We start from the raw sequence: 27,276 nt of genomic DNA, 5'->3' as shown, positions 1-27,276 counted from the left end.
TTATTGTTACAGCCCTGCTCATTCTGTAGCTAACACTGAGGACTTTGTGTTACTGTTCTTAGTAAGGGTGGTGAAAAGGTTGAGGACACTGCCAGTGAGAGCTCCTCAGAGAGTGAGGAGGATGAGGAGCCCCCGGACCACCGCCAGGAAGCCAATGCTGACCTCCCTTCAGAATACTGGCAGATTCAGAAGCTGGTGAAATATTTAAAGGTAAGAAAAACCTTTACAGTGTTTAGTGGAAATTGTTTTCTAAACCTGTGGCATGCCGCATAAGGAGCGGCAGTGTGCAGTGTGGTTGTCATTTGCATATACACAGCAGAATGTCTTAGTATTCTGAGCAGTCAAGCTTAGACCTTGTAAAGCACGACCTGACTGATACCAGTTCTCTCTCCTGGTCTCTGTGTGTGTGTGTGTGTGTGTGTGTGTGTGTGTGTTATGTGTGACAGGGTTTGGGGGATAGGGATTGTTGTGGTCAATAGCAAGTATTGACTTAATTTGTGTTTCATGGTTTTCATTCATTGTGGTAGAAAGAGCATGGAACTTCCCTTAACCTGGATCACTGGCTAGTAGGTGGCTATTGAAGAGTTGCAGCTTGAGCCTCAACATAAGCAATGAGACACCTGTACCACAGGACTTTTCAAGATTGAGAACCTCATTTGGAATATGTATCATAGCATCTCACATAGTAGGCACTTAAGATATGGCTCACACCCATGTCTCTCTCTAGTCAGAAGATACGTGAAAATAGCTTATGCGATGACTAGCCCATAGGGAATATAAATATTTGAATGGAGGAAGGGGCAAGGAAAATGTGCTGTCACAGCCCAAATTAACATTCCTTGCTGCTCTGGTAAAGCCTTCTTTAAAGCTGAAGTCCAAAACTATGGGTGAAAAAATGGGACAAAATGTTTTGACTACCTCATATTTTCTTCTTCTTTTCCATATCTTTGGCCAGATTGGCCAAGGGTGTTGCTATTTAAAGGATATTGCCTCATCACCTCAAGGCAGCATATAAAACAGCTTTTTGTACATGATTTTAAGAATCTGACAAAGGCCCTCTGAATGGATGGTCTTGCAGGTGTGAAAGAGCTGAGGAAAACTGCAAGGATAACAAGTTCCCTCCTCTGAGGGGCATTCCTTTGGGGGGAAATTGCCAGAATTAAAAAAAAAAATTTCTGAATCTCAAATCTCCAGAAAAATTAGTGAAGACATTGTGAAATGTATTTTAATTCTCTCTTGGGAATTCTGGCTCTCAGTCTCCTCTGATGGGAATCAGGATGATGTCACTGGTTAGAGGGAATTCATTTACCAGGAAGTGTACAACGCTCTGACAGTCAAGGCAGGCGTTTCCAGGCACTGGGGATGGGAATCACTGTGATGTCACTGGTTAGAAGGAATTCATTTAACAGTACAATGCTCTGTCAGTCAAGGCAGGTGTTTCTAGGCACTGGGGCAGGTCCATGTCAGAACAGTAACAGTCACAGTCTGAGTAGCTTTTCTGTGTCTAAAGTGTATCTACTACTAATATGATTCATTCTTGCAAAAAACAAGTACTGATTGGCTGAAGTGATGGATAGGTCAATGAAGGGCTTGTTATGTAAGACTGAGTTTGGATTCTCATAACCTATAACAGATGCTAGACACGGTCATATAGATCTGTCACATGAGGCAGGGGTAGAGACAGGCCAATCTCAGGACCTTGTTAACAAATCAGTGAGCTCCAGATCCAATGAGTGAACCTTTCTCAAAAGGTGAAGGTCAAGGGAGAAAAAAAAACAATAGGTAATCCTACTCAGCTGAAAACCTTATAACTGCAAAAACTACTGACCTGTCAAGATGACCCAGTGGAGCAGTAATGGTATATTTTATGTGGAACTAACAAATAGCAGTATAATTGCACTTAAGACATGGGAAATAGGAAGGAATTCATGCCAAGCACGATAAACCATCAACTACCGGAGGCTGGCATGGTCATAGACCCTAGAGGAGAGCCTACTACTGATGTTTATAATTTCTAGCTACTCTAAATACTGACTCTTATACATACAGATGAGTCAAATTCTCGATTTTAACCATAGAAACTTCTTTTTGGAGCAGAGATTCACAACTGTTCATAATACAGACAATAAGTGACCACTGGGTGCCCATTCCCTCTAGTTACATCTATAGTGCAACTCCTACACCTAAGGCTTAGGGAAAATTGTGGAAGATGAGACAGAAAGATGGCAAGAGCCAGAAGATCAGGGCACCTGCAATGAAATAATGTGTCATAGATCTGAAATAGACTTTGTATCCATGAAATCTGAACAATATGGTTGCTTAAACAAGACCTGCATAGCAACAGTACCAGCCCTCACCCCTAGATGAGAAGCTGCAGGCAACGAATGGTTATTAAAAGAGGAAGAATTTGCTTTCCTCAGGGTCACACACCCTGGTAAGTTATTCCGTTCCAATGAGATTGGTGCTAAACACATGTATATATGAGTGATGCTAGATGGACTCAGTTGGTTGGGTACATATACATGTAACAACAGCTAGAGAAGGGGTCATTAATCTGAGAGGAAGTAGGACATGGGGGATGTTAGAGGTGGGAAGAGGTGGAGTAGAAATAATGTAAATTCTGTACTCATATATGAAATCCTCAAAAAGTTACAGAATAAGTGGACATTTGATACTGTTGTTGGGATGTCAACTCTTAGCCTCCACACATATACACAAACACTACACTACACTACACTATACACACACACACACACACACACACACACACACAAATATGTTACATATAAAAATAGCAGTAGTTTTATATACCCAGTATGCTATAAATAAAATCTGTTACTGAGGATTCAAAAAATAAGAAATTTTAGAGTCAAAATAAATGCTTGTGTTTGGAATTTGGATCTGTGTTTCTTGTTTTAACTGTGATTCTCTGTACCCTTATCAGTCTTTCTAGAAGACAGGAAGGTCATATTATTTGGATTACTCAAGGAATATTTGTTGTCATTTATCATTGTCTACTTACAGTATTATATACTACATGTTAAATTTGTTCTTTGTGAGCAATTTAACAAAAGAAATGCAAAGAGAGTTAGTGTTGAAGACTGTTCTGCCCTGAAATGAGTAAATCAGAGCCTAATGAGCAAAATTAATCTAAACTATAATTACCTGAATCAAATTTTAATGGCTAATTCAAATTAAGGTCAGCAGATAAAATAGTTTTACTATTTTTATCTGACTATATTCAAAGCTCTACTAGTCAAAATATCAGGATACTACTATAAGAACAGACACAGTGACCAAAGCAACAGAATAGAGCCAGGCATTGGAGATGCTGCAGAGTAGCTCTCCACAACTGATGGCTTTCAGAGGAGGTATGGGAGGGAAGGACTCAGATGTACTTAAGGGGCAGGCTGCTAAGAATTTGATCATGCTCCAGTGGACATGGCTTTTGTTTTATTCTTTTTGTTTTTTCTACTTTCGGAGGAAGGTCAAAAATCAGGGTGAACATGGAAGGCCTGGAAAGAGATTGTGATTGGGGTTCATGATATGATATTCCCAGAGAACCAATAGAAGTGTTTTTAAAATAGAATGTATTGGCGAAACTGAAGATATACATGTAGATAGATGAAATTGGAGGGGCTGTATACTCAATGGAGAGAGCTTGCTGCACAAGTGTAAGGGCAGCAGTTCAGGTCTCTAATGCCTAGGTAAGTACCTGGCCAGTGTAGAACCTGCCTGTAACCCCAGAGCATGGGAGGAAATGACAGAATCCCCAGAGCAAGCTGGGTAGACTACCTGTGGGAATGATTTTGGATGATACCTTACACCATTCTGCTCCAGGAACCCAGTCATCATGGTCTCCTTCAGCAAGTAGGGGATCCCAGCTTCCTCTGCTTAGGTTTGTGATGCAAAACTAGAACTTTCTACATCAGTTTCATAGGGGAACATGGACATCTCAACCCTACTAAGACCTAGTCCTCTCCTGAACAATGTAAATGTATGCACAGAAAGAACAAAGGTGACTTGAACAAAGAAGAAAGAATAAATGAATGGGTCTAGTCAACAAAATCTTCCAGTGTGCACAGCAACACCAACATAAAAACAAAACAAAACAACAAACAAGAAAGATGATGAGACTCTTCAAAAATTATTTATCCCATATTAATGACGGCTAATGAAAGTGACCTGGAAGATCTTCCAGAGAAAGAATTCAACATGTTTATAAGCATGCACAAATAGCTCAAAGACAACGTGTACATATTAGTAGAGAGTATAAACAATGAGCTGAAAAAGATAAGAAAATCAATCCAAGGTATGAAAATAGAGGTTACTCAAGAGAATTTATGAAACAAAAATGAAACCGAAATGATGTTGGAAATGAAAAATAATAAAACCTCAGGACAGTAGGTCATATAGGAAACAGATTCCTGGCTGGAAGGCATAGTAGAGAAATTTGATCACTCAGTGAAAGTCAATGAGAAATTAGTGAAAAAATGAAAAGAAGCTAGGCCAGATCCACAGCACCATAGCAGAGCTAACTTTCAGATGCCAAGCATGTAATGAAAAGAATACCATAGGGGAAGCATGGAGAACAATATTATCATGAAAAAGAAAAAAATATCCCCAAATCTAGAGAGATACCCAGCTACATACTAGAGACCTACAGATTTACAAATAGACAGGGCCAGAAAAGAAACTCTCAATGATATGTTACAGTTAAAAAAGCAAAAATGCAGAATAAAAGGCATTGACAACTGCAAGAGAAAAACATCAAGTCACTGAGAAAGGCAGCCCCAGAAGAATAACACCTGATTTGACAGAACAGTCAAAGCCAGAGGGCCTGGAACAATGAATTTCAAGTTCTGAAGAACCACAATTTCCAAATTAAGACTATTTTACTTAGCAAGCATATCTATTAAAATTGGAAGAGAAACAAAAACTTTTCATGATAAAAAGCTGGTAGGGGTGAAAGCTGTTGCAGCCACTTGGGAAATCAATGTGGAAGTTCCTGAGAAAGCTAAAAGTAGAGGAGCATACCAGCTCTATCATTCCTGGGCACACTTCCAAAGGACTCCTGTGATGGCTATTCTTGGTTGTCAGTTTAACTATATCTGTAATGAACTACAATCCAGAAGTGGATTGTACACCTGTAACCTGAATCTTGAGGCTGGAATATGCCTTTGATCCAGATCATGAGGCTGGAAGAGACAGACTTTTGATCCAGATCTTGAGGTGGGATGATACAGGCTCTTAATCTGGATCAATACATACCTTTAACCCAGATTTTGAGGCACACATTTAATCTGCGCCATACCTTCTACTGGAGGCCTACATAAGAACAATGGAAAAAGGAAGGTTTCCTTCTTCTCTACCTGCTTGCACTTAATTGTCAGCATATCTGGGGAACCTACTTCTTCAGGATTCTGGCTTATACAAAAGACCAGCTAAAACACCCAGCCTTGAGGGACTGAGCAACTATTAGATTCCTGGACTTCCCATTCACTGACCACTGTTGGGTAAGATGTACTGCAGACTGTAAGTCATTCCAATAAATTCCATATATGCATATGTACGTCTATATCTATGTATATATATTTATTCATTCCATAACTGTGACTAACACAAACTCTATATACTACTGTGGAGATACTTACTCCTCCAATCTTTATTGCTTCTGTGTTCACACCAACTTGAAAGTGGACAGCCTCTGTATATCCATTACTTGATAAATGAATAATGAAAATGCGACACACATACAGCAAACTATAATTTGAGTTAAGAAAAATGAAATTATGAAATTCTCAGGTAAATGGATAAAGCTAGAAATAGTCATTCTGAGCGAGGTGATGTAGAGCCAGAAAGACCAATGCTGCATGTTCTCCTTCATATATGGATATTAGCTTTGAGTCTTTAGACATATGTGTGTAAATTGGAGTACCCATAGAAGACAGTAAACTAATAAGGAGACATAGGGGGATTTTCTTGGAATGGGGATGACATTAAGGTGGCTTGACCAGAAAGTAAAATAATAGAAAATAAAGGGTTATATGAGGTAGGAGAGGGCAAAGCAGGAAAGGGCAGAGGAAGGAGTAGAGGAGGAATAAGTATCCATATGGAAGTTTTCTACTATAGAAAGAAAACCTTCCATTTCCTATGATGTATACAAATGTAAGAAGAGTTTAAATAGAATTAGCTTATGATGGGGAGAAATGTCCCAAGCATTGTTACACCACAGTACAAATTGTAGATTACTTTTTTTCAAGGTATTGGTCAGTTAGGTCCCATGAGCACCTCTCCCCAAACATTACACACTATTTCCATTCTCTTGGTTATTGTAGAACTCGATGATAAAGACTGCATTACTGAAGATACCGTATGTTTGAGTCATAGAACATAGAGAATTGAAGCTGACTGATCTGTAAGCTTCATCCCTATTGGCTAACTTTCAGAATTTTGAAGCTTTGTATGCATGTTACCAGGGAAGAAAAATCAATAGTCTTTCTAGATGTGAACCCTGTGAGCTGTGATAGTGGCTGGCCAGGCAAGATGTACCACTGGCTCAGTAATGGCATGAGTGGTACAGGAATAACTAACTGCATTCGAATTGGATTTAAGACCTCCACAAGAGAAAACTTATGCCTACTACCGATGACTAGGTCAAAAACCCTTGGATGGATAGTTCATAAGCGCTAAGCAGGACCCAGTACTATTATTCTGATAAATAAATATATTCATCAGAGAAGCTTCTTTATGCAGCAAATGGTGGTTAAATGAAACAGACCCACAACTGTTTGATGTACACAGAATAATTTATTGTAGAGTGCCCATTTCTATATTGGAAATCTGTATCATACCTTCTCCCCACAAAGCTCAAAGGTGATCAGCAAAGATTGGGGGCAAAGGTCATAGGGCCGGAAGTAGTGGATTACTGCAGTGAAACAATATATGTCAGACATATGGGACTGTTGAACAGGTGAGCTCACAGCACCTGTGACTTCCTGCACAAGATCAAGCCAGAAAAAAATCCCTTTGTGACTAGGGAAGGGCTTCAAGAAGCTCTATCCCACCAACTGGCAATTCATGGCTTCTAAGAATCGTCAGTTTTCTTCAGGAATGTGTCTGTCTCCTAAGAGGCTACCTACGCTCTACCGTATGCTCCTGCCTCAATGCACAGAACTGCTGCCTACAATGAGTGTTTTGTTGTTGTTTGGGAAAAAATTGAGGAAGAATGGTGGTGAATTGAACATGAAGGAATGTGAAAGTTGATCAAAATACATTCCAGGCATGTGTGAAATTCTCAAACAACAAAAAGACACCCTATATTAACCTCTAGTCTCCACATACATGTCCACATGTGCATGCACAAATACACGTATCCAGGTTTGTGTGATCAAGATCATGCACATACACCACATCTACATACACATACAAAAGATACAAGGAGGCTGGACTCTTTATACCATATACGGAATAACTGCGAATGGAACACCTAAAATTATAGAACTATTAGAAAGAAGGAAATCTATTTTATTGGATAATAACCTGGGCAAAATTTTTTAACATGACTTTGAGAACACAAGTATGAACAGAAAACAAATGGAAGGAGGGGTAGGAAGGATTGAAGGAGCCAGAGAAGTTAAGGACACCACAAGAATCTACAGAAATCAATCAATTACTCAATTAAGGAAACCTACAGAATCAATTAATCTGGGCCCGTAGGGGCTCACAGAGACCAAAATACCAAACAGAAATGGACCTAGTCCCTCTGTATACATATATATCAGTTGTGCATCTTGGTCTTCATATGGGACTCCTAATAGGGGCAGCCTCTGACTCTGCTGCCTGCCTTTGGGTCTCTTTTCCCTAACTGGGCTGCCTTGTCTAGACTCAATAGGAAAAGATATGCCTAGTCCTACTGCAACTTGATATGTCAAGGCAACTTGATATGAGAAGCCTTCCTTTTCTGGGGAGAATGGGAGGACTGGAAGATGGAGGGAGGGAACGTTAGAGGAAGGGGCTAGGAGAAAAATGGGGAGGGGAACTGAAATTTGGATAAAAGTAAACCAATTAATTAAAGAAAATTAAAGAAAAGCAAATAGAATTGAGTCAAACTAAATGAATACAAAGGCAACATAAAAGTGAGGTGATATTCCATAACTTGGGAGAAAAATGTTTGCAAACCATGTATCTGATGAGGAGCTAATCCACAAAATATATAAAGAACTCAATTCAATTTCAAGGCAAATAATCCACTTAAGAGACACATGACCTCACCAGGCATTTCTTCGAGGTGAGCCTATACAATGGTTAAGACACATCAAAAAAAATGCTTATTATCACTATGTATCAGAGAGATGAAAATCAAAGCTGTGAGACAGCCCCTTTTACCTGCTTGAGTGACAGTTGTCAGAGAGTTAAAAGACAATGCACCCTGGAGAAGATGTGGAGAAAAGGAAAACCTTCACATGGTTGGTGGGCTAATACAGCTATTGCAGAAAACATAAAAGGAGATTCTTGGGTAGTTGAAGATAGAATTGCAGCCTAACCATTCTGCTCTAGGGCAAATATCTTGGTTGTCACCTTGACACACCCTGGAAGAGGAAACCTCAAATGAACAATTGCTTCTATTGTATTGGCCTGTGGGTGTGTCTGAGAGACAGTTTCTTGATTGTTAATTGATTCACAAGAGCCCAGCTCACTGTGGCTGGTGCCATCCCAGGGCATGTGGGCCTGGACTATATAAGAAGGGAGCGGAACGTGAACCCAGAGGCAAGGCAGCAGACGGCAATCTTCTATTATTATGGTTCTTACGACTTAAAAATTTGGGAATAAAATATTAAGGAAAATATAGAATACTTTATGATTTGAGGAGTTTCTGGGAATTTCTACAAATGTCATTTGAAAAAAATTTCCCAATCTTGAAGATTCTTGTTTGTTGGATGTTTGAAAGTGGTAGTGGAGCACAGGTGGACGTGTGCACAGCACAGGATACATTCCCAGGATTGTGCCAGGTCCTTGACCCAGATACAGAGCTGTTCAAGCCCTCTTTCCTTTGGTCAAGGGAGAATGGAGTCTCAGTAGGTAGCATAGACTGGTCTTGTACTTATGACTGTCCTGCCTGTACTTTATGAGTGCTGGAATTCTAGGCTTCAGCCACGCGCCTGATACCTTTTCTTAACTCTTAGTGTATCAGCCAGGGGGAAAAATTGTCATCAGTGAATGCTCCTAAGTCTAAAGTTTTGAGTATAACAGGCCATTCAGGTTCAGACATGATCTTTGGAAAAAGAGCAGGAGAACCTTGAAGTTTTCCAAGAGTCCTTTGTCTTTTTTTCCATGAGAAAAGACAGAGTCAGATGAGGCAGAACCATGAAAACAACCAAGAGGCAGAACAATGGGGTGGGCAGAAGCATGGATATTGGAAAGATAACAACTTCTTCTACGTAGCAGCGCAACAGCTTCAGGTTGGCTGGCACACTTTTGTTAACTTCAGTTTCAACTACCAGTTTCACTGGTAAAGAAGGGAAAAGTGTCCACACATCAGCATCATGGTGGATACTAAATGCAACACAGCACATCTGGAGTGCTTGGCAAGGAGATTTTAGCAGTTGCTGGCAGCGAAAACTATTTCTATGGTGTATGATTATGACCATAGAAGTTGCATAATGTGGTGTATTGCTCACTTGCCTAAGGTGGCCCTCAAATTTTTCTTTAAAATTTCTAGGAAAACAATAAAAAAGGGAAAATACAGTGAGTTAATATAGTGAAGGATAGACTTACAATAATTAAATAAAAAGAAGCCAGTTGCCAATGATTCTGGGGGCATTTTGGCCCTTAGGGTGAAATGGGAAGGCACAGGGCAAGGGAGCACATAGCATGGCTCCCAGATGGCATCCCGCTGGGACCATAGCGAAGAGTCTCCTAATAGCCTGGTTATAGAATGCTACCTTGAGTTATTCAACTTCTTAGGATAAATCCACATAGCAATGGAGCCAAAAGGGGATGTGCTGTTTCTGTCCCAGAACAGCTAAGGAAAACATTTATTGATGAAGTGCTACTTAGGCTCACACAAGTTATTCATCAGGAAATCGTGTGCAAATGTGATACTTTTGGCCAGACACTAAATTGCTTGGAATTCTTATAGCTCCCACAGGTAAATCTCTTAACATAGCCAATAAAAGGGAAAGTAGATCTACAAATGATTTCTAGTTTTTTTTTTTTTTTTTTTTTTTTTTTTTTTTGTGTGTGTGTGTGTGTGTGACACAGGTAGCTGTTTTATACAGAGACACAAAAGGATATTAAAAAGTCTCTGAAATGCAAAATTGGATGTCTCTAGGTAATCTCAAAATAAACACACCTGACATTTTAATTTATAAAATGATGGCTCCAATGTAGGCTTACACTAGCAGAGAAATGGTAATGTTGATTTGATTTTCAGTCTACTGTTTTCCAAGGAAGAATGGCTGTGATAATGAAAAAAAATCGATGAGCTCATTAATATTGAAACAAGTCAATGAACTGTAGCTTCTTATTTATCCAGCACTATGAGCTCAGATCTTGGCACATAAGAAAAGGGAGTTGATATCTAATTATTTGGCTTCAACCTATATTCATTTCAACTTGCAAAAGTTTACACACACACATACACACACATACACACACACACACACATTCCTTTTCTTTTGAGATTTTAGAATACATTTTTTTTTTAAATTAAGGAATATGCTGCATTTTTTCCACTCATCAACCTTCCAACTTCTTTTGCCTCCCTAGCTGATTCGTCCATATACAATTCTCCCACCCAATAATCAAGTCAACCCTGCTTGGCTCCTGAGTTCATACAGATACAGGGTGGCATGGTCACAGACTCTACTCTAATCTAAATGCAGCACCACACTCTTTTTCAGCCCTGCTGCTTCCTGATAAGTATGTTCTGTCTTCTTCTGCCACGATGGCTCACCTTGTCCAACTTTTTAACTGCTTCTTCAGTAGAGAGGTCCTACTTAATTCACATCTTTATCTACAAGGTATGTTGTGAAGAATCACAAGTTTGACCCTTGAACTTCTGCCTAAATGATGGTGCAAAGGAGGTTGAGGCTACTGGTGTATTGCTCTTCTGTCCATCCTCTCAGCCCATTCACAGGAGCTCATCTCATCCCCCAGGCTCAGCCCTCAGTGGATGACCCTCCTCACTCTGCTCTCTCCCTCTTTTAGCTCACTTTCTCCTTAGAGATACGCTTTTACCTTTGCATCTGTTCTCATGAGACAGAAAAAAACCCTGAAATAACAGAAGCATTTGTTTGGAAAAGAGGGTTTATCATTCACAAGAGTAGTCATTAAATTGATACAAATGGATAATCTCCAATGCAGACCAGGCAGGGAAGAGGAAGGTAGAAATTTACAGGTTTGCCTTGGAAACACATTAATGTAGGAAGAGGCCTTAAAGGAAGAAAGAGTGAGTTTGGCCAAGGATAGAATTCCGTGAGAATCCATTTCTATGTGGATTATGACCAGAATCTGGCTCTGAATTGAAGAAAAAAACTAAGGTGGTGAGGTTACCTCCAGGGCGTGGTGGGTGACAGTGAAGAAGGTGATGTTACAGGCCTGGCTGGTTCTCTGGTAGTTCTGAGGGTTTCTGGGCATCTGAGATGATGTTTCTCTCACCTGTTGGTGTTTACTGGGTCTGTTGCCTGGGGAGAGCATGTCTGCGCCACTCTGGCCTCAGCTCTAAGCTCAGTGAAGTGATGTTAAGATGAATTGTTGGAGATACTGAAGCACTGTGCTCAGAAGGTCTGATCCTTGCCTGCTTGTACAATAATAGAGGAACACCAGGAGGGTTCTCCATTTCTCCAGATGTCCCCCTTCCCTGCAGAATTCTGCTAGGAGAGTGGGCAGGATGATGACAAAAGCATTAGTTTAGAAAGATGTATCCAGTAGCAAGCAGAGGAAAAATGAAGCAGAGTGGAAAAGATCAGGCCAGTGACAAGGAGGAGAGAGAGTCATCAGCATCCTACACAGGAGGACCACTCTCCATCATCCACAGATTCATAAAATATCCATGTACATTTCATTTCACATGATCCATGGACCATGACAGTTACTCTTCTGTTCTGTTCAGTATCCACAAGTTTAGAATTTAAAAGCATGAAAATTAAAGGTGGCTGGAAGTCCCCTAGATTACTGTGAAGGAGGCCTGACTTCAGAGTGACATTCCTATCAGAAAAGCCACTAGGCTGTTACTTCAAGGGAGGCATGCAGGGCTCTTTGAAGAGGAGTTCTTGGCAATACATGCGTTTCCAGTTGAAATCTCTGCTGACAATGCTTTACTGGGACCCTGTTTCTACACACACACACACACACACACACACACACACACACACACACACACACACAGCTCTCAACTGGTTAACAAGTTCTGAGTGGTAATTGGGAGTTAAATGCTTTTCTTTTTTCATTGTAGGAATTTTATGTACTTTGCAATCAATTACACTTAATTAAATTCCATTCCCATTACTTGTGTCTTAGGTTTGGAGTGGCAGAAGGTTTGATCCCTGTTTCATTGGTGGAAAAGCTGAGAAATCCTTTTGCTGCAGGCCACACAGAAGGTGGCTGTGGCTGGGATCATATCCAGCTTCTATCTTTACTGCCTGTTGCCTGGTGATTCTGTCTCACTGTCAAGAAACCTAGGACCCAGGAGGCTTGTAGACATTGCTTCACCATCTTCTCTCTCATTTGCATAGCTTCATCTGAGTGAGAGGCCAAGAAGGAGCCTCTTTTAATGGGACTTGGTATTCATTTTTGGAAGGTAGACTTGGTATGTTCTTTAACTAGGTTTTTAAGGGAGTGAGAACAATGGTGGTACAGTTAAAAGGGGCCATTTGAAAATGAAAAGCCATGGGTGACTATTCATGTACCCAGAAAACTATAGCTGCTAGAAGACCGTTGTTGTCCAGAGTAATATTTTTAAGATATCTCACCCATGTGGGTTACATTTAAAAAAAAATCAGTACCCAGAGACAACATGAGTAGAAAGTCTTATGTGTCTTTAAGTTGTCTGTTGGAGAGTCTGGGGAGATAGCTCAGTGACTATGTTTGCCATGCAAACATGAGGATCTGAGTTTGAGTGTCTAGCTGGTTATAGTGTCATAGTGCTGTACTCTCACTACTAGGGGATAAGTAGAGACAGGTGAGTCCAGGAGAGTCACTGGCAATCATTCCTGACAAAAGAGTGAGCTTTGCGTTCAGTGAGAGACACTGATTTAAAAAATTTCCATGCCAGCTGCCGACATGCACACACACTCTCCTCCCCTGTTACCTGTCAGCGATTATGCTTAAATCTTATTATCTATGAAAATTTTACATGGTAGTTCACATTTATGTTTTCATAAAAACAAGTTTTGGGGCTACATGAAATGTGCATTATCTGTAAGCTCATGTTGTCCAAAAACAGAATCTGCCTCATTGCAATTTTTATGTAATTGATTACTGTGTGTGTGTGCACACGTGTGTAAACATGCATGCAAGAAACACAGTGTAAATATAGAGGTCAAAGGACAACCGGCTGGAGTCAATTCTATTCTTCCACTCCCTGAGGCCTAGAGTTCAAAATGATGTCACCAGGACTCAGAGTTTTTTTGTGGTTTTGTTGTTTGTTTTGTTTTGTTTTGTTCACAAAAGATTTGGTAAAGGCAGGAGCAAATGCTTCCCCAACGGTGAATCTGCATTCCACATGAATGAACAGTAACATTTTCAGTTTTCAAGGTTTCATCCCTCCTTGCCCTTTTGTCTGTCATAAATGTGGGGGGGGGGGAAAGCAGAATAATGAGGTGATCTTTGTAATGCAGAGCTACTGACTCAGAACCACCAGAAACCACTGGGAATAATCGTCATATCACCACATCAACCAAACTACTAAAAGTGGCAATGTGAAAAATCTTCAACTGGGCACAGGGCCATATGCTTATAGCGTCAGGGACTCACTCTGTTCCAGGGACTAGAGGGCAGAGAGGACAACATGGCAAGACCCCATCTCAAAAACCATGATCAAAATGACACACACGCACGCACACATGCACCGCACACACACGCGCGCACACACACACACACACACACACACTAAAATCCTACAGGTGTTTGAGCATGCTGCTTAGGATGCTCCAGGCTCTGGCGTCTCCAGCACCTTCATGTTACAGATACTTCTACAATATATACACTTACATCTGTGTATAAATAGATCTGTCATAACCATTAGTAGATACTGTGTATTTGCAGGAGAATAGGAGCGTTGAGTCCCTTCCTGGTTTAGTGTTTGAGATTTGTGCTAGCTAGCAAGGCTGCAGCTCCTTTCCCAGCCTTGGGTCTGTGTGGTTGTCTGCTGTGGCCTGCCAATGTTTCTGCAGCACTCAGAACCACAGCAGCACATGTAGGTTATATACATATGCATATACATATACACACGCGCACACACACACACACACACACACACACACACATTCCCTCTTTGGTTTAAGCTCTTAAGAATTATAGAAATGGTAAATTAGTGCAAGTTCACTATGAAAATTTAAGCTGGGTAAATGAAGGCTTCTTTACAGATATTTTATAATTTGTATGAATAAAGTCATGCATTATTATTATTATTATTATCATTATTATTACTATTTGCTTTTTGAGACCAGATCTTACTCATTAGACCAGGGTGACTTGAAACTCAACATTAGCTTGTGCCATCTGTGAACTAATAGCAATGCCGCTGCCTCAGTCTTTTGAGTGCTGCCATTATAGGTGCGAAACAACCATCATGTTCAGCTTACAGTTTTCTTTTCATATTTAACATTGTGCTTTGGTTTGGCCCTTAATTACTATATGTTTAATTGTAGACAGGCACTAATTTGTTCAGCAGTTTCCATAGTGGTAATGTCTGATTTTTACTCTGGTTATACTTCAACTATCTAAATGCATCCTTTAGATACATGCACTATTTCTGTGGGATGAATTCTTTAAAAGACAGTGTGGGAATGAATAGAGAAGACAAATTCCTAGTAGCTCTAATGTGGAGTTGTTTAATGTGTTATAAGTGCTCACTTAAATAAAATGTGAATAACTTTCTGTCATGTATACCGATGCACACCTATAATACCAACACTCAGAATGCTCAGGCAGAGACTGAGTTCAAAGTGAGCGTGAGTTACATTACAAGCTCAAGGGACCAACCTGTACTATAAAGGTAGATACTGTATGGTGGTTAAACTCAACTGTCAAATTAATGAGATTTGGAATCACTGGGGGGCTGGGGAGCAGGCCTCTGAGCATGCCTTTGGAGGATGATATTGATTAGGTGAACTAAAAGGGGGCGATTCCTTGTTGCTTGCTCCATTCTCTAGACTGGGACTCTGGACTGATGAAGGCAAAAGTGAGCTGAGCACATACATTGTCTTCTGATTGCAGGTGTGATGTGACCAGCTGCTTCAAGCTGCCACCTTGTAGTCTGTACCATTTGAATGGATCCTAAATTACTTTTATCCTAAAATTACTTTTATTAGGGTAGCTTATGGCAGCTGCAGAAAAGAAATTGAGATACTCTCTTTAAAAGGAATCTGTACACTATTCCTGCACTCAAAAAATTCAAGGGGCCTGGGCAAGGGAGATCAATCAGTGGATAAAGTACTTGTCTCACAAGTATGAAAATCCAAGATTGGATTCCTAGAACCTACCCCCGGCACCCACATAAATCATCAAGTTGTGTATATTAAATATGTGCAAATGTTCGCATATCAAGTTATACCCCAAAAGTTTTATTTTTATGAGTGGACATGTGACATCAATGTGTTCATAATGGTGTGTGCACATGTATGTGTGAAGGTGTGCATGTGTGCAGGGCCAGAAGTCAACAGTTGTTTGTCTTCCCATTCTTTGTGTGTGTGTGTGTGTGTGTGTGTGTGTGTGAGAGAGAGAGACAGGGTCTCTCTTTCACCCGGAAGCTCACTGATTTCAGTAGACTTGCTAGCCAATGAGTTCCAGGGTTCCCATTGTCTCCCCCTGGTCCCAGTGTGGAGGTTACAGGCTCCACACATGCTTTTTCTATGGGTTCTGGGCCAGGTTCAGGTCCTTGTGTTTGTGCAAAAGGTACTTCACTGACAAAGCCACCTCCCCAGAGCCAATAAAGTTATTTTAAGAAGGTAAGGAAGGGAAGAAATGCCCCTAAAGTATGAGAAGGCTTAACTATTTTTCTTCTAATGGGAACTGATGATGAAATTAGGTTCAGTTTACAGAAACGACAATCTGTTAGCTCCTTGCAGTAAGCCTATGTCAGCATTTTATAATGTAACTAATGTTTTCTACTCTTCATGCAGAATTAAACCATCCAGCGGTGTTAAAATGAAAACCAACACACAGTAGCCAGGAGGCCTAGGGGTTGATCATGTGGATTTGCCTGAATTGGTCTGAGATGGGGTCAGGATACTGACAGTCTTTAAAAATATGCCCAGGACAATGAAGTCCTTCATCAGGAGTTAAAATCTATTGCTACAAGTTCTCATGAATTTTCTGGTTTTTTTTTTTTTTTTTTGTTTCAGCCAGTTGTCTTTGGACTTGCACATTGCCGACCCATAAGAAGGTTGCCAATTGCTGTCATTTGTCATACCACATTGTGTCATACCTTCACCCTTTGTTCTGTGTGCTGCTTTATTCTTGATGATACAGTTAACCCTTTGGCTACTCTACTGACTGCTGGCATTTTCTGTCAATGTATCACAAGGCATCTTATCTACTGCTTAGTTCATTAACAAGCATCTAGTCTGTTCTCTGTGGCCCATGGGTTGTGTGTACTAGAAGCTAGGAAGGCTTTCCAAGGCCAATATTCAAAGATGACAGGAATATTTTTACTTCTGCTAGACATTTGTGTGTGCATTCAAACTTTATTTTGCTTTATTTTTCTTTTGTCACTAACCTTTGTTTTCCCAGTTTTATTCTCCTCGAGAATTCCATACAATGTCTTTTGATCATATTCATTCTTCTACCAAGCCCCTACAGAACAGTCCCCTCCTGTTTATGCAGTCTCATGTCCCTTTCCATTACCAACCCCTACAAATCCAGCCCCTCCTATTTACCCACCAACCTCATGGTCCTTTACATTTTTTAGACCCATCAAGTACAGTTTGTACTGCTCATATATTCTTGATGTGTGGCCTTTCACTTGAGGCATGGCCAACTCACCAACCTCTTAAAGAAAATGGAATTCTTCTCCCAGCACCAATCAGTTGCCCCAGCTCCTTAGCTGGGAGAGGTGCTTCCTGCCACTGTCCCCTCTCCAGGCTGGTGTTTTATGCGACTTGAGCTCGTGTAGGTTTTGTGCATATTGTCACAACTGCTGTGAGTCCATACATGCAGCTGCCCTTCCATGTACAGAAAATACTGATTCCTTGTAGCCATCCTCCTGCCTCTGCACAGAATATTGTCACTGAGGCATAGAAAACACTGTCAGCAGAACACAAGACAATTTTTTAGACCTGAAGAAACATGCCCAGACAAGTATGAGAAACATAGTTTTTTCAACTTTTAACTTTTTCCTACTGTATTTGTCCACACAGACTATTGGCTCATCCACTCTGCCACCCCTGTGGCCATGTGCCAACACTATAGACACTGTAGTCATTCTCAAAGGGAGTTATGTCTGCTTTACTTGGCTGTTGCTGGGTTACTTCCATACTGTACAGCTTTGATGTGTTTTAGCATTTGCTTGTCTTAAATATTTAAACACTAAGTTTTGTGTATTTCCATTTCTGATATTTTTGTTGTTGTTTTGCCGTGAGATCATATTGTATAGGTCAGATTGGTTTCAAATCCATGATCCCCCTGTCTCAGCCTCCAGAGTTCAAGGATTGCCAGGATTTGCCACAAGGACTGGCTTCATATCATCTTTATATTGAGTTAGAAGTCATGTTAAAAGGAAAAAATTGTTATTTAAGATTTTGGTTGATTTACATGAATTTGTGACTTACTGTTGAGTGAATTACAATTTTAATAACACTGAGTCACCTCACTTGACCCTCTACTTTGTCATTTTTGTATCTTACTATGTTCTCTAGCTTTCCCCTCCCTATACAAGGAGACATTTCTTGTGAGATTTATTCATAGATATTTTGCTGTTATTAATATCAGTGTGGGGATTATTTTCATATTACTCATTTTGGTTTACTATGCTGGGGATATGAGCTCAGAATCATTCATTTTCAATGTTATTCTTGCGTATAGCTGCTTTACTGAATTATTCTAGTAAATGTAATTATTGAGTTCATTCTCTTATAACTTTTTAGGAAAGCAATTACATTTGCTACAGGTTTTTTTTTTTTTTGATGTTGTAGTCAGTAATATGTCAAATTGTCAATTTCCATAAATGTGTCCCACAGCTATTTTAAAGCAATAAATGTAGAATCCTTGCATTGCTGTTTACCCATTGTAAGTAAAAGTTTTAGTAAGCTTCTGCAATGGTAGCTTCATTACACACACACACACACACACACACTTTTCTTTTTCCTTTAAGAAAAATAAACACTATTTTCTCTATTTCCTTGGGGTTCTGTCCAGTCTTAGGTTTATGAGTGCTGACTCATCAGCATAAAATAGATTTGCAAATAAACAGAAGGCCAAGCGAGGGACTTTTACTGCTTTGACTCACTTGGTCATTTGACAGTTTCTTGAATACCTTTTGCTATTTCTGACCCTGGGCAATGTCTCCAAGCGCTGCTGGGCACTTGGCCCTCTGTCATCATTAAGGAGCAGACACTGAAAGGGCTTCACTTTTCTGATTTCTGAGTGGTATGTTTGGAGGAAAAATGCTGAGACTGTCTAGGGCCAGCTGCATGTGCTTTGATGGCTATATTGGGGCTTTAGCAGGTATCCCTCTGCTGCTTAATTGCAGGTGGTGGGGGATGGGACAAGAGAGGCCTCTTGGTGGGATCCTGCCCCTGTTTTCCTCACTGTTTCACTGGGTTGAGGGCTCCCTGGCAATAGGTGCCACTGAGGACCCTGCCTGTGTGTTGCCCTCTGGAGTCTGATCTTACAGTATCCTTTCCTGAACAAAGAAAACCACAGCAGACTCATTTCTCAGTCCCTTGCTGGGTCCCCTGAGCCTCCCACTCTTGTCTCCCTCTTTTCTTTGGAACTTTGCAGTAAGCCAGATGTTTCTGCACGTCTACACTTAACTCTTCCAGCTGGGAACTCCCACAGCTGGGGTGATCTTTTAGAAATGTCATTGGCTCCTGTTGGCCAGTCTTGAAGTAAAGATTATAAAATCCATCCAGGTCTGGAAGAACATACCATTTAGACATATAGTCGCCACATCACATCCCGCTCTTAAGGAAGTAGATGCATGAGGACCAGGAGTTGAAGGCTATCTTTGTCCAGTGAGTTGAAGTACAGCCTGGGCTACAGGGGGAGACCATGTCTCAAATTATTAAAGATTAAAATTTTCAGCTTGGCCCCTGGACAGGAGCTGTTCTAGGCCACGTGGGTTCTTGGCTCACCGTGCCCCACACTGTCACTCAGTACTAGTCCAAATTAACTGTAAGAGTTCTTAGCTAGGTCATCTTCCACATCAAACCAAGTCCACTCCTCTGCTACCAGGGAAAGCTCCTACTGTCCACCTAGATTTCAGTTTAGACATTCTTCCTTTATGGGAGCATGGCCTAGGTTCATCTGTACTGCCCACATCCCTACCTTGTGGTACTTTTCAGACAGAATTTCATTAATTATAACTGTACAGAAGTTCTCTGAGATTTGTAGACACTGGGTTTGTTTAATTTTAATGTGTGATTTTTTTTTACTTGCAAACTTTTATAATAATTTTTTCATCCATGTGGGCATTAGAAAGTAAAGTTCCTTCTCTTGCATTAACCCCCTAACATCCCAGGAAGGCCAGAATTATGTATGGTTTTCTTTCCTGGCATTTAGTGCTGTTATTAGGCTGGATAAATAGTGAACATGCCAATCAAAGACTACAAAACCATATGAGGCAGCTTGAAAATATTAGCTATCTCAACACAGCAAAAGTTTATTTCTTCCTCAAACACCGAGAGTGGGAACATTACACTGTACCACAGATAGTATAATATTTCCTTATTTCAAAGATTTTATTTAGAAAAATATCGTTATTCCATTCTGCCATTCCAAAAAGAAATGTTGAGCTGGGTGATGGGTCAGTGGAGGTGAAGAACTTGCTATCAAAGCATGAGGCCAGGAGGTAGGATTCATAGCATTTATGTCAATGCCAGACAAATTTGGAAACCCATCTAAACTCCCAGTATCTGGGAGGTGGAGTCAGGTGATCCCTAGAGCAAGCTGGTAAGCCAGAGTATGTGAACCAACATAACCAGGTGTGAGGCCTTGATTCAGTATATGCAAGATGAAGGGAGACTTTGGACGACACATCTCCACATGCATGCACACACACTTCTATCTACACACATGTGAACATCCATACACATGCACAAAAAATGTTATAGAAAGTATCAACTCACTCAACATTTTACTGTAGACCAACAACAGCTTGCTCATTATAAAGGAATAAAAGCAATTCTTCTTTATTCCTTTAATACATGAGAAAACCCAGCATGACTTGCTTGGCACTTCCCATGACCAGGATGGAACATCCATCAGTCCCACTGAAGCATGGGCTGAAATTGTAGCTATAGTATGTGTTTAGTATGAGAGTGGCCCTGTCAATCCCTACCATCAGAAATAAAAAAAAAATAGTACTTATAATAAAATTTTATATATATATATATATATATATATATATATATATATATATGCAAAGAGAGGTTAAAAAGGTGCACAAGAGAATGGTATTTACTTTAGCTCTGCATGTTGCAACCTGATTGTGACAGTGGACAGACACCTTCTGGTTGAAGAAAGAAATTTGAACTGCAGGAAATAGAGGCTGGAGACGCCTGAGCAGGAGCCGGGCCAGAGACAAACCAGCAAAAGAATTGCATTCATTTCAGAAATGGAAAAGTTTATGGGATACATTTCTGAAAACCCTTCAGAAGCTAGTAAAAATATGTTTTACTATGTTTTCTCCAGCTTTTAAAACTCCACAGATGCAAAAGTGTGTGATAAAATGTGAAAATACATATCAGCGACTAATTGTTTGCAGCAGGCTTAGTTGTAAGGAGAGAGAGCTGTGTGACTTCTTCTGGGCCAGATGTTCAGGGGTCTGGACGGCGCAGAGAAGCACTTGAGGTTCTTTACAAAGGTGGCATTTAGAAGAATGGCGACAGCCAGCGTTTGTGGCTCTCTATCTCGGCTGTTTTGGCCCCCATCTTCTGGTATTCATTCTGAAAGATTTATAATCCTTCTGGGAGTGTGGTCAGTGACAAGAGTCGAAGGAAATCCTGAAATGTGGAAAAACTAACTTTTCTTAATATAAAACTGTTCTAAAAAAAAATCAAAAAAATCTCCCAAGCCTATGAATATGTTTCCAGATTTTTCAGAAAAAAAAAAAAAAAACCCAAAGCTGATTTACAGATTTTTTTTTTCTATAGGGCTCTAACTTCACACCAATAAATCTGAATCTTTTCTTTGATTCTGACAGTGGTCTGGAGATAGAGAATTTAGAAAAATATAAGATTGCACCTCGTGGGTACTTCCTATGATAAATGGCTTTTAAAACTCTGTATGTCACCAATTGTAGTGTGAGTGTGACCTAAAACTCAAAAACTGAGAAGAAGCTAGGAGACAGTGAGGGAATGGGACAAAATACACAAAATACAAAATTTTCAGGTGTGAACCTGAAAATTCCACTTTTAAAGAAAAGAAAAATGGCCGTTCTTCAGAAAAATCTGGATTATGTGCAACCAAAAGATCCCAACAGTGTAGTCTGGGTCCCTGGTTGTGAGAGAGGCTGCAGATCCTGTCTCGTGTCAACATCCCTCCTGTGGTCATACCTGTCCAAACTGTCCCCAAAGACCTCACCCCACCTGCAGCTCTTGGCTTGAATTTCCAAACCCCCAGTAGAAGAAGCTGTCCTGGAGCCTTCAGTGCCCTCCTGGGATCTCCTGCTGCCTCCCCGCTTTTTTGTGTCATTTTGTTTCCATTACCTGCTGATGGGCTGGATGACATGCACACTCCTCTTGGTGGTTACCGCTTTTATTCTGCCTTTGTTTTCTAGATGAAAAGCAGAGTATTGTACCCACAAATACCGGAGTTTCTAACCCAATGATAAGGAGAAGAGGATTTATTATTTGTACTTTACAGCCAGGTGTGGGTAAATGGTGGCTACGTTTTTCTTGACAGAAGAAAGAGACATGACGCTGTTAAACATCCTTTACCTGTAGGTCATGAATTGCTCTTTATACAAGGCCGATCTGGATTACCCCAAGGGAAGAAAAATGGCCTGCAGCAGTGACATCACCACCTGTCAGTCTTTAAGAAGCACAGGGCATTTTCTTAGAACAAATAGGAAAGCAGGAATCTAAATCTTTATCTTTTCACCTTTTGAGATACACCATTAAATAATTCCCTCTTGGGGTCTTGTAAAAGTAATAAGTGGTAGTAAGTTCACAGTGAAGAATAGTGCATTACATGTGTGTGTTAGGAAGAGAAAGCTTACCATTTGCTGTTTCTATTCTGTGGAGCCTTTATGTACTATCCATTACTTAAACGTGTATCTTTGATTGCTAATTTTTATATCCATATGTGAAAATATGGACAAGTAGAAAATGTTTCATAAATATGCTTCCAAATGTAAATATACAACATTTATATTTTATGTTTTCTACATCTGTCAATCTGCTTCATGACACTTTGACACAATTTTTGGGACTTACTAAAGAAAAGACATGTATCCCTCACCATTTTGGAGGCTAAGACATCATCTAGTACCAGGTATTGGCATCTGGTAATGACCTTCTTGCTGTGTCCTTTAGTCAAAGGACACCAGTGGAGAGAGGCCATATCCATGCTAACTAGCCCACTCTGCAGTGTCATTAACCCCTTCGTGGAGACGAGGTCATCTTTACCTCATTCATATTTCAGGTGTTCTAGTCTTAGTGACCTGCAGAATTACATTCTTTTCATTACAGCCCTCTCTGTGCCTACTTTAGGTCCTACTGTTCTGCTATTGTCCATGAGGTTTCCCTCTCCCCAGTTTCTTTATCAGACTTTTTTAAAATATATATGTGTGAAGGAAAAACGTGTTTCTCCTCTACTGTCCCCTGAAAGTCAACATAGAAGATTGTTGTGACTTCAGAGAGTATGAGGGTCTCCACCCTACAGAAGACTGCCTCTTCTGTAACTGTGAGTGGCCTCAATTGAGGCTCTCCAAGATGGCCTCAAGCTTCTTGTGCCCATGATAAGGCCAGCTGTGACCCCTGCTTCTTTCTGGTTATAAACAGCGCTCTCACAGCACCGCCATCAAGTTTGTTGAACCTTCTAGGATAGCTCACAGGCCTCAGGAAAACATGCTCCCTGGTTGTTTCAGCTTGTTTTCTATTGTAGTAAAGACCATGACCAAAGCATCTCAGGGAGAAAAGGATTTACAGCTTACAGTCTATAATGATGGGAAGTCAAGGCAGGAACTCACAGCAGGAACATGGAGGCAAGAACTAGAGCAGAAGCCATGGAGGAGTGCTGCTTACTGGCTGTTTCATCATGGCTTGCTCACCCTGCCTCCTCCTATAACCCAGGGTCACTTGCCCAGGAGAGGCACCACAGGTGGTGAGTGGGTTGGGCCCTTTCACATCAATCATTAATCAAGAAACGCACCACAGGCATGCCTATAGGCCACTCTGTGGGGGCATTTTTTCAACTGAGGTTTCTGCTTCCCAGAGGAGCCTACTTTGTACAAACTTCATAAAAACTAATCAGCACACAGGTCTATCACAAAGAATGCTACAAAGCCCATGAGGATCTATATTGGTCTGGGGCTTCTCAGCCATTTCTGGGCATACTCCTATCACCCCAAGAACACCATGTTCTTTGGGATATTTTTTTAATAGAGACTGATGATTTTATATTATTATTATTATTATTATTATTATTATTATTATTATTACTACTACTACCATTAATGACTAACTTAACCTCAAGGCCTGCTCCCCCTCCCAAGGCTAACTGGTAAAGCTGCAGTTTCCAATCCTGATGGTTACTTTTATCCTCTTGAGGACAGCTAGAATCTTGACCCCAAACAAAGGAGATCAGCCAATCTGTTAGCATGTAAAAGGCATTTATCGCATTGATGGTTACAAAGATTTAAGAATTATATGCCAGCAAACTCAGCAAAGACCAAATGCACAGTCTTAGTAATCAAGACTCCCAGTTCTTGATTACCACTTACCATCTCAACATACAACTTCCGTCCTTCAGTTGCTCTGTTAAGGTGTGCCCCTGGACTCTTTAATGCTTTCATATCACCCATTGTCGCAGCTGTTTAAAGGAACCCCCTGTAAATGTCGGTGCTTAATTGGAATTACATTTTATGATGCTCACGATGGCTTTTCCATGCTTTTGTTCACCATAATTTATTTAACAAATTATAACCCATTCAGAGAACTTTAAAATTTTTTATGTGCCATGTGTGGGGAGACTTGTTTCCTAGCTTGCAGAGTTGTCTGTATGGGAATGTGCCTTTATTTAACCTTTATATGGCATTGTGTCTTCTTCCTAGGGGGGAAATCAGACAGCAACGGTGATTGCCTTGTGTTCCATGAGGGATTTCAACCTAGCTCAAGAGACCTGTCAGCTGGCAATTAGAGACGTTGGGGGTCTTGAAGTTTTAATAAATCTGCTTGATACAGATGAAGTCAAATGCAAGGTAAGAGTTTTGTCACGATGGCGAGAAGTCCCATCCACCCACAGCTCTTTTGGAAGCTCTGGGTATCTACCACACCTGTCTGCCTCATTGTCACTCACTGTCACTGCTGATGATCCAGGAGCTGCACTTAAAATTTCCCCTTATTTACTTTCCCTCTCTTCCTTCTAGTCGCTTGTGCTTTTGGAAGGAGAAGTGTTTACATATATAAGAAGGAAAAAGTATAAAGGGTGTGTGTAATCTTCAAGGATGGAAACTATTTCTTTAAAAAACCTTAATTGGGGTCGGCTCTTAGGTAGGCTTAGACTTTCTAAAAAGCATAGCACTGGGTATATATTAAACTCTCAATCATCTGTCACTTCCCCCCTAGATTGGTTCATTAAAAATCCTGAAGGAAATCAGTCATAATCCTCAAATCAGACGTAATATTGTTGACCTTGGGGGCCTACCAATTATGGTAAATATACTTGATTCTCCACACAAGAGTCTTAAGTGTTTGTCAGCTGAGACGATAGCAAATGTCGCCAAGTTCAAGAGAGCTCGGCGGGCAGTGAGGCAGCACGGAGGCATTACGAAGCTGGTGAGTACCACCATTATCATCTTCAGACACAAGCAGACACCTACACAGCCCTTCCTTTTGGTCTTATCTGATGCTCTGTGCATCTAATCATCATGATGTGTGCCTTGAGAATCTTTTGTTTTTTTTTTTGTAACATGTCTTTAAAAATGATGTAAATATATTTACATTAGTAAGGGCCATAAAATAATGTTCAAACCTCAATTTCTTTTCCCCATTAATTAATTAATAATTAAGTAATTTACTTTAAATTTGATCACAGCTCCCTCCCTCCTCTCTTCCCAGTCTCACCTTCACACCCCCCTGCTCCTCTTCCCTTCTCTATGAAGGGACAGCCCCCAGTGGGTTACCAACCCCTTCTGGCCCATCAAGCTGCAGGAGGACAAGGTGCATCTTCCCCCACTGAGGCCAGACCAGGCAGTCCAGCTATGGGAAAGGGATCCAAAGGGAGGCAACAGAGTCAGAGTCAGCCTCCACTCCATTTGTTAGGAGACCCACATGTTGCACATCTGCTACATATGTCTTGGGGGCCTAGTTCCAGCCCATACATGCTCTTTGGTTGATGGTTCGATTTCTGGGCTTTGTATGCCTTTTAGGTTGACTTTGTAGGTCTTCTTGTGGAGTCCTTAACCTCTATGGATCCCTGAATCCTCCCTTACACTCTTCCACAAGACTCCCTGAGCTCTGCCTAATGTTTGTCTATGAGTCTTTCCATCTATCACCATTAGCTGCTGGATGAAGCCTCTCAGAGGACAGTGATGCTAGGCTCCTGTCTTTGAGCGTATCAGAGTATCATTAATAGTGTCAAAAGGTTGGCTCTCCCCCATGGGATAGGCCTAAAAGTTGGGCCAGTCATTGGTTGACCATTCTCTCAATCTCTGCTCCATCTTTATCTCTGCACATCTTGTAGGCAGAACAAATTTTGGGCCAAAGGCTTTATGAGTGGGTTAATGTCCTCCTCTTTCCACTGTAAGTCCCACCTGCCCCTATATTTCTGCTTCTAAGAGTCTCAAGTAGGGTCACCTCTATAGATTACTGGGAGCCAGCCTCAGGTCTGCTAAGTCCCCTGTGATATTGATCCCACAGCTCAATTTTCAAATAATAGAGAATTTAAAAAATATTGTCACCCATGACACCGGCTAGAATACACTGCAAGATCAGAGAAAGCAGAAGGTGCTAATACCAAGGCATCATTGTAGTTTAGTGATAAATTGATGTCCACTGTGGGAGAGAGCATGGGCTTAACTCCTGGGATGATGGAGAGATTCTGTGGAGGTATAAGTGTGGTGAGGATAAAAGCAGGCAGAAGACAGGGGAGAAGAAGGAGAAAGGATGAGGTTTGTGGTACAAGGGGGTCTCAGGAGCCCCAGCCTCTGATGTGCCGACTCACATTAGGACTCTTCTCCATGGGCACAGTCAAACTGTATTGTCAGAAAACTGAGCAGAAAGCAGACTGGGTGTGAATGGTTTTCACTCAGTTAATGTTTGTTGTATGCATCTGAAAAGTGTCTGTATTCAGCAGCAGCAGCACTGTGTTTTTAGAAGATTGATAGCAAAAGTGGAATATATATTGTTTAATAGTATACCAAATCTTAACAGGATCAAATTATTGGTATTTATGATACCAAAATTTAAAGAACTACCCACCACACAGAAATCTATATACACAATTAGAAATGTACACTAAGAATGTATGCAAAGAGTTAGTCACAGGGGCATCTTGGAGTGACTGCTGAGTTTTCAGGGGGAAAGCTGTAGAAATGAAGAAAAACATGAATTTTCTGTTACATTTTTCAACTTGTTTTCTGTGTATAAGACTTACCTTAGTCATCAGAAAAAAAATATTATTTCAGTAACTACCATCAAAAGGAAAAGCCTGTGCTCGAACTCTTGTCCC

General features: G+C 40.7%; 1 protein-coding gene across 8 annotated transcripts in view; it reads left to right on the top strand.

The window, feature by feature from the left end:
* Positions 1–27,276, top strand: part of Odad2 (outer dynein arm docking complex subunit 2) — a 170,733-nt gene that overhangs the window by 22,450 nt on the left and 121,007 nt on the right. For 5 of the 8 annotated variants that reach the window (XM_076939670.1, XM_076939669.1, XM_076939664.1 and 2 more), the window contains 4 exons: positions 63–210; positions 10,905–11,024; positions 24,659–24,805; positions 25,173–25,382. In XM_076939670.1, coding sequence (XP_076795785.1) covers positions 63–210; positions 10,905–11,024; positions 24,659–24,805; positions 25,173–25,382 — 625 coding nt within the window. The remainder of the gene's footprint in view (positions 1–62; positions 211–10,904; positions 11,025–24,658; positions 24,806–25,172; positions 25,383–27,276) is intronic. The other 3 variants (XM_076939666.1, XM_076939667.1, XM_076939668.1) reach the window with 2 other exon arrangements.

This window comes from Arvicanthis niloticus, chromosome 8 (assembly GCF_011762505.2).
Source record: "Arvicanthis niloticus isolate mArvNil1 chromosome 8, mArvNil1.pat.X, whole genome shotgun sequence".
In the NCBI taxonomy this organism is placed as follows: Eukaryota; Metazoa; Chordata; class Mammalia; order Rodentia; family Muridae; genus Arvicanthis; species Arvicanthis niloticus.
Note: the sequence above shows the minus strand (reverse complement) of the source record. Positions and strands in the feature narration are given on the sequence as shown.